Source organism: Trachymyrmex septentrionalis, unplaced genomic scaffold (genome assembly GCF_001594115.1).
Source record: "Trachymyrmex septentrionalis isolate Tsep2-gDNA-1 unplaced genomic scaffold, Tsep1.0 scaffold22, whole genome shotgun sequence".
In the NCBI taxonomy this organism is placed as follows: Eukaryota; Metazoa; Arthropoda; class Insecta; order Hymenoptera; family Formicidae; genus Trachymyrmex; species Trachymyrmex septentrionalis.
In genome coordinates, this window is record NW_017305375.1 from 6,359,916 (window position 1) to 6,368,609 (window position 8,694).

The 8,694-nt window shown below is 40.7% G+C and overlaps 1 protein-coding gene across 2 annotated transcripts in view; it reads left to right on the forward strand.

Annotated features, from left to right (window-relative positions):
* Window positions 1-4,002: 4,002 nt before the first annotated feature.
* The window catches only part of LOC108748381 (AF4/FMR2 family member 4), a 90,402-nt gene continuing 85,710 nt past the window's right edge, over window positions 4,003-8,694 (forward strand). Inside the window, exons 1-2 of one of the 2 annotated variants that reach the window (XM_018486519.1) lie at window positions 4,003-4,513; window positions 4,544-5,460. In XM_018486519.1, the coding sequence (XP_018342021.1) occupies window positions 4,229-4,513; window positions 4,544-5,460 (1,202 nt within the window). In that variant the 5' untranslated portion in view covers window positions 4,003-4,228. Of the gene's footprint in view, window positions 5,461-8,694 lie in introns of both variants that reach the window. The other variant, XM_018486518.1, reaches the window with a different exon arrangement.

Sequence of the window (8,694 nt, forward strand, 5' to 3'; positions counted from 1 at the left end):
AATGCATTTTTATTCATTTATAGGAATTGCATGGAGCATATCTCTATATCTTTCAATCTGAAAATAATATTGTTTTTTTTCTGTGCATTGTACTGTTCAATTCAAAATTTTGAATAGAAAATGCAATTTTTCAATCCAATTGCATCCAACTGAATTTAATTGAATTCAATTGAATCCAATTAAATCCAAATAAAAAAGTATTCACTATTTAAAATACGCATTCGGATAGAAAAAAAATTTCAATCCATTTTAATCCATTCTCGTTTGCTGGGTATCCATTTTAAACAAATTCTAAGAAACTTACGACATATATTAGATTTGCTAGCAGCAATTTCGTTATCAGCCAAATGCTGATAACGATCACCCATATATGATTATTGTAATATTTCTTCATCGAAATACTAGGAATGTCATTTTTCTGAATTTGATTCATTGCGATACGATCTTGTATATAATCCACTGTTATAGTATATTGTATAGTACACAGATTATCTAGTCATAAATAAATCATGAGTCACCATAAGCACAAACAATCGCGGAAGAAGATCAATAAGTTTCTAAAGGTGAAGCACGATTATATGAACCAAATATCGATTTATCATCTGCAGCCTTGAAAAGTGGACGTATCCTCAGAAAAGTGGATCTTGCTATGTAGTTTACATTCATTTTGTCAGGGGACAGTAGTGCGCGGCAGCATAAATACTGAAGCGATTGAGAGTAAAAAACTGATAATTTTGTACTAATTTTATAATTTATTAGTTTAGTAGTTGTGTTTATCGGTGTGTATATGCATTTTAAACTCAATAATACTCGATTTTTCTTTAAAGTTATGATTTCAGTGTTATCATCAAAGTTTGATTATCAATAGAGATGATAACTGCAGAGAAAAATTTGCAATTTTTCGACAATTAATATATAGGACGTTATAATTTTACAAGTATGCATATTTATTTATGGTATGTATACGCATTTATGTAATAAAAAATCATGAATTTAAAAATGTATTAGCCAAATAATATTTTATTATGATAATAGCAAATTTATATTAATTGTTGATAATGTTAACGTTCTTTAATTACCTCCGGGCCCTTGGAACCCTTTTTATATCGCCGGAAATTTACCCAGAATTGATGATTTTTAATAATATCTCGTCGGTGGTAATACTCCACGTCGGTCGAAATTACATAGAAATTAGTTCCGAAATGTAGTAGATGCTTTATATGATTGAAATGGCGAATTAGTTACAATAATATAATAATAAAATAATGAATTTAATTGCGGAAGGCAAGTTCAAATAATGAAACGTAATTCTTAGCAGCACCGCTAGATGTCATTATTTGCACATTAAATCTTTTTATAATCTGCGTTGAGATTCGAAGAACTAATTGGAGCTAACCCGATAATCGTATCATGAACTATTTCTAAAAGTTATCACGTTAATCGTATCTTAAATCGATATCAAGATATAAGCGAGACGCACGCGAGAAATACGTGATAGCAGTTTGTTAACGCGCTTATTACTCATGAAAAATTACAGCTAAGATGTTTCTCAGAGAGCACAAAGTCGTCTGAAAGATGACTAAAAGACGACTAAATTATTACAAAGATATCTTTTAGTGAAAGAATATAGTCAACGAAAAGATGATTAAAAGACGACAGATGTCGCACTGCTAGCCATTTTATAGTCTTATCCTCCCTTATCTTATGATAACTAAAGAATGACTTTTTTGGATATTTTTTAGTCACCTTTAATACTTCTTTTAGTTTTGATATCTTAATACAATATAACGTTTAATAATATTGAATTCCTAAATTACACAAAACTAAATAAAATTGCATGACTGACAATATACGTCCCATTTCTTGCAATGTTTGTCGTGTCTTATGTGCAAGAATTATTATTTTTCATCGTAGTCCCCTTTGGAAACTCGATTACAACAAAATATGTTATTAGTGTTTATTAGAACACGTAAAAGTTTTTTTCTTTCTTTTTCTTATTACATTGAGTTTTTTATATTACAGTACCTAGATAGAGATCTGCAGCCTGTACTGGAAACGTAAAATTTCATATAAACATGGTATTAGAAGTTTTGAAGTAACAATTTATTTCAAAAGTGGCATACTTAGAGAAAAATTTGCAAAAAATTCCAAACGAGTAAAACTTTCCATAATTCTGCATCTTTTATTCTATATAATTTTCAAACACGAGAAACTGAATTCTATCACGTCCATCTGGTGGCGATTTCGCGTACTATTCGCGAATGAATAAAAAGTATCAAAATAACGGAAAGATTTTTTTCATGTTGTCTTTTCGGCAATATAAAAAGATATTTTTTAGTCATCCTTTTGCTTTGCGAAAATGACAATCATAGAAAGATGACGAAAAGATGTCTTTTTTAAGTTGTCTTTTCGACAAAACTAGAATATGTCTTTTGGTCTTGCTAAAAAGACAATCTAAAAACAATATATTTTCGTCATCATTCAGACACCTTTTCGTTTTGTCGGAAAGACAATTTAAAAAAGACCTCTTTTCGTTATCTTTTAGTATTTTGTGCCACAATAGATTAATTTTAATCTTGATTTAACTTATTCTTTATCTCTTTATAGTTTTAAAAATTAGAAAAAATTACACACAATAAGTCGTTATAAACCGAAGCATAGATCTTTGCATAACGCAATAAAAAAATTAATCAATTAGAATGTCTTATTATGGAAAGTAAAAATGGATTTAATGGGCTTTCTAACAAACTAAATTATCACCTAAATTTTAAGGATATATTCACACAACTTGTATAACCTCATAAACGTATGCATAAAGAATATTATTTAATCACATTTTACGTGCGTCTTTATAGGAGAAATGCGATTGGATAATTTTCTTTGTGTGGATATAACCTAAGTCTTAAAGTCATAAATCTCAATCATGAGAGAGAGAGAGAGAGAGAGAGAGAGAGAAAGAGAGAGAGAGAGATTAACCAATCACAGTCAAATGTAAAAAGAATAATCGATTATGATTTCTTATAATTTTAATACTTAAAATAATGACTTATTGTAGAAAGTCTAAGAATATATCCATACAAACTTGCATAGCGGCATAAACGTACGCATAAAGAAAATAATCCAATCATATTTTACGCGTGATTTTATGAGAGAAATGCGATTGGATGATTTTCTTCATGCTTATGTTTATGTGGTTATGCAAGTTTGTATATATGGATATACCTTAATATATTTTCTTATGCATTATACGTTACGTAAGACTCTACACTACCAGCTTTAAAGCAAGGAGCACATAATTAGCACAACGCATAACGCATAAGAAAAAGAACCAATCAAAGTCCTTCATGTCTTTTCCATGAAATAAAAGATTCTGATTGGTTGATTTTCTTACGCCTTTTGCAAGAATCTGTATTCCCGTTCTAAAGGAACGTACGTCGGAACATGAACTTTTCAAAAATAAATTAGTTTATTGTTTCATCGAAAGGAAGGAAATGAAGGACTATAATTGGTTCAATTTTTATGCGTTATACGTAATGTGTTACGCACGATCCTGTGTTCCTGCCCTTGTGAAAATCTCATTAATCTACATTGGTAGAAATGGACAAGAGCGACGTGTACGTGATCAGCCTGATCACGTGATATACGGAGACTCATGAAGACTCGTTGAAGCGCAGCTTGATGCAGCGCGCGAACGCTCGCACTCGGTTCATGGACTTCGGGCCGCGTCGGAGGTGATCGGAGGCGTCAGAGTACATTCGGCTCGAATGAGAATGAAGGTGGGGCGGCCGGTATGGCAGGGTAGACGAACATGGAGTGCATCAGCAGTGCGTCGACGTTCGCCGTTCGGCAATCGGCGCCGTGGCCGCCGTATTGTTGGATTGTTACGTGTGGAGTGGGTAAATCGAGAGGGGCTCGCTTGGCGAGTCGAGCCGAGCCGAGCCGAGCCGAGTCGAGCCGAGCGGAGCCGAGTGCCGACTGTGTCTGCTGTTTGTCTGTCTGCCTGTCTGTTGTGTGCGGAGTTAGCGGAGTCAGCGGAGTGCGCTGCCGGATCATAGCGCCGAGCGCGAGGAGCAGCGAGGGCAGCTCCGAGTCCCGAGTCTCCGAGCAGCGGCGGTGCGGTCGTATGCTGCTCGTGTGTGCCATAGGGGGCCACTGCCGGACACGACACGGATACGAACACGGACACGACACGATCACACAGTAGCGCGCGTTCGCGTTCGTTTACAAGATGGCAGACGACGGCCCGTCCGCGGCGGAGGACGCGACCGCGGCGGTGGCAACGGGACTGGGGGACGGTGATTCTCGCGTGACAAGGGAGCGGCACAAACGCGCGGACGCCACTACGCCGATCGTCACATCGGGCCAGGACGCCTCCTCATCCTTCGTGGAGCGCGTCGGCGTACACGAGGACGCCTCGAGCAGCGCGTCTCCGTGCGAGCCCGACGATCATCATCGTTCTCACCAATCTCACCACGAGCGTCGTCTTTATCATCGTCATCAGCATCAGCATCAGCATCAGCATCAGCATCAGCATCAGCATCCTCATCCTCGTCATTCTTACCATCATTCATCGTCTCATTATTGTAATCATACCTTTCTTCATCGGCATCACCTTGCTAATCATTGCGATCACAACGATCGCGTCAGTGGTGATTCTTCGTCGCCCGTCGACGCGACTGAGCCAACCGCGAGCGACGGCGAAGAAGAGAACGGCGGCAGCGACGGCATCAGTCTCGGAGCGTCTTGCGGTGGCGTCGGCGTCGGCGCCGACGGCGACGACGACGACGACGACGACGGCGGCGGCGGCAGCGGCGGCGGCAACGGCAACGTCGGCAATGGCAGTGATAGTGTCGGCCTGTACCACGACGATGTTAGAATCGAGGTAGTCCGGAGCGTCGTGGCGGAGGACGACCACGACAACGACGACGGGGACGGCGGTAACGGCGGCAGCGTCGGCGGCGTCGATAGTGACTGCGACGGTGATAGTGCTGGCAGTGCTGGCAGTAGTAATAGTAGTATTAAAAGTAGTAAAAGTGGTGCTGGTGGTGTTGCCGCGGAAATCATGACCGGTGGTAATAATAATAATAACAACGCGGGGACGCGCGTCGGTGTCGAGGATGCCGACGGCACGTCGTCGTCGCCGTCGACGCGACTCTCGGCGCCGAGCGCGGACAGTGCACCGGAAGTGAACGACCGCGAGGATCGCGACGCGGATAGGCGGACAGTGATCATCGCCGTCGCGACGAAAGAGGAGGAGACGACGAGAGCAACTGAGGAGAGCCCGTCGGCGTCGGCATCGGCGTCGGCATCGGCGAAGACGGACAACGCCGGCGTTGCCGTAGCCAGGCACCAGGGCAGCCCGTTCAAGGGACAGGTTAGGATGGCCGAGGACACCCTCGTCGGGCCCTGCGGCAAGAAGCGGTGCGCGGATCGATACGACAGCTCCGAGAGCTCTGACAGGTGAGTGAGCGAGACGATAGAAAGAAGAGAGGCGAATGGAATGGGAGAGAGAGAGAGAGAGAGAGAGAGAGAGAGAGAGAGAGAGGGAGGGAGGACGCGAGAGGGAGAGAGAAGCAAGAGGGAGGGTACGGTAGGTCTAATAGATTCTCACGAATCGGGAACGTACAAATCCGCGATTCTGAATCGCTCGATCGTACGAGAAACCAATGAATAATGTATTTCCCGCGTACTCCGGAACTCGGAGCTCCGTGATCTCCATACAGGAGCGCGCGACGAATTTCGCTTCGAGAGAAAAAAAAAAAGAGAGAGCTGTAATAGGCCGAGAGACTAGGAAGATTTGTAAACAAAGCGCCGCGTGAAACGAGCGCAGTAACAATACCTACGCGTAGACCGCGTTCCGCGAACGAGTGGCCTTTTTTTTGTCCCTCTCGACACGTTCCGCGAAGCAGACCTTCCCCGCACTTGCGCTCGTGAACACGAGCGTCGGTAAAATCAAGTTGTAGAGCTCGCTCTCGATCCAAACTCGCCGCGACTCGATTTCGTTAGCGGTCCGCTTCGCGTACGGCATTTCCCGCCCCGAGGAAGAGCGTCGTAATTGGCGCGAAGCCGAAGAGAACAGACGAGTAGAGGAGAGCTTCAACGGGGGTCGTTGTACCGCGGTTACGCGACCGACGGCTGGGTCTGCTGCTGTTGCTGCTGCTGCTAGCCGTTCGTTCGATTTCTCTCTCTCTCTCTCTCTCTCTTTCTCCACTTCTTCGCTTATGTGTGCGTGTTGCCCTGCGTGTTCCGCGTGTGTTTATAGGTAACGTAGATGCCTGCTATCTTTCGTCTCTCTTTCTCCCGTCTCTCCCGTTTCTCTCACTTGTCCTCTTCTTCGACGCTTCCGTCGGCCGAGCGACTGATTATTTTGGTGCATCGCGCGCGTATATCGAGCGCGTCGCCCACTGTTTTCAGCCGTTCGCTGATTAACGCGTTGCCAACTATAAACAATAGCGTGCCTTTGCAATGCCGAGAATACGATCGAATAACACTGACTTCCTCATATTCTCCATGAAGTAATCTTGGACTTACATCTTGAATTGTATTAGGTAATATGCACGGAAAGAATGATTTTTGCTGAAATATCTTCAAATTTAACTGACGATACAGATCTGTACATTTGCGTAGAAAATTTAAGCATGATAAGCAAAAGATAAAGTTATATAGATTTTTATAGGATGAGGAATGATAGGAATGACGTATAATTATTTTGATAATAAAATATATCTTACTACATTTTTAGATCGGTAAAACCGTTTTTTTCCATGTGTCATACGATTTACGCTCGTTTACGCACCAATGAAGATTATTTAACATACGATATAGAGTCGAGAAACTACTAGAAAAGCCATTTCATGGCTTAGAAATGGAAAAAAGGAAATATCTAACGTGAGATATTATCTTCAAAGCACATTTGATTGGCTCTAAAATACTAACAGGTTTCTTTTTTTAATAAACATTATCACCTAAGAGACGTTAAATGTAGCTAATAAACTGTAGATCTCTAATTGAATTTATGAGTTCTTCATCTTTTTCTAATTTTTAAAACTTTAGAACAGAATAGAGATTATCTGAGTTGAACCGAGATTAGAGATCTAATCTACATTGGAAACGGGTATTGGACAGTGTTAGCATTTATCAGAAAAAGAATTTCTTGATATTTTAGAGCGAACATATGAAATGTATTCTGAGAATCACATTTCACATAAATATTTCTTTCTCCTTTTTTCACAGTCATGGAATAATATAGATTGATCGCCAAATGTTTAGTACTTTCAAACATAATTTGTGATTAGAGTTACTAATCTCTTTTAAAAGTACACATACTCTTTTTGAGATCATAAGATGAGTTCTGGTCATTAATAAAAATTTTATATTTATAAAATTATATTATATTAGGAACTGAATGAATATTATGTTCGAGAAATTTTATTTCATTAAGAGCATCTATATTTAACGCATAAAGAAAATTATACTTTTTCCTTCCCCGCTCCGAGATTATCTTTTTTTTAAAACGTAGGTATTTACATGTGTACTCTTTTCTTGTGATTCGGATACGGTAAACCCTATTCGCGAGTTTCCTCATAACTTCTAAAAAAGTGAAATAAAAAAATTGAATAAATGAAAAGACACGCTATTTTCCTGAAAAGTCATGTTACTCCGCGAAGACGTTAACACCTGCCGCGGCTTTCTTTTCCGCTTTATTCGAAAATCTTCTAATCGTAAAAAACATCGTGATTAAACGGCGGAGCAGCCGCGTCTCTCTCTCTCTCTCGAGAGAGAGAGTTTCCGATTAACGGCGTGCCGTTGTTGGTCTCGCGGGTTAAGGTGATGCCGATATCTATCCTATCTACCAGCAATGTGAGGGAAAACGGGTCGCAATAAAAGTTTAGTGTCCTAACGGTGCTCCGCCGTGGTATACTAAACTCTCGGCCGCTGTATCTACGTAGAAAGTCCTGGACTGCCTCCTCGAATAACCGCGTTATTGTCCCTCGATAGGCGCCGACACGAAACCGACGGTAGCAATGTCTTCCGGTGCGAAGCCACGCGCCAGCTTCCGCGTATCTGTCTTTATGCGAAATCTCACGATCGCTCGACGACACACTTGTAGGTTGACACATTTTTCGCGATCTTTGTAAACCCCCTCCCCCCTGCTACGATGATAGATTCCACATACATACACCCTACACACATAAAAAAGGACGATTTTGCTGAAGTATCTAAATTTTAAGTAGCTACAGATTTACAGAAAAAAGTTTTGCTGGATTCATCCATCCGTTAGAATAATTACGTAAAAAAAAACTTAAACTCGATGCAATGAGCAACGCTGCCAAGAGTTTTGAACAACCACATTGAGAAAAATGTATGAACCAGGAGATTCTGATAGTATCAGTCAGAATTCCGGTTATCTCAATTTGAATTCCTGCTTAATAACTATATTAATACTTCAGCAAATCATTACACAGATCGACATATGTAGCATACTTTAAGTTCACAAATGCAGTCTCATTCCGAATTAAAACTCATTTATTCATGTTTCAGTTCAGTTATTTCCTGAGCTTTGATTTATCATTTTCTCTTTCACACATTTTTTTTTGTTAGATATTAAAATAAGAAGGAATTCTGGAGCGAAGTGATTTTTGCAGAAAGGGAGAGAGAGAGAGAGAGAGAGAGAGAGAGAGAGAGAGAGAGAGA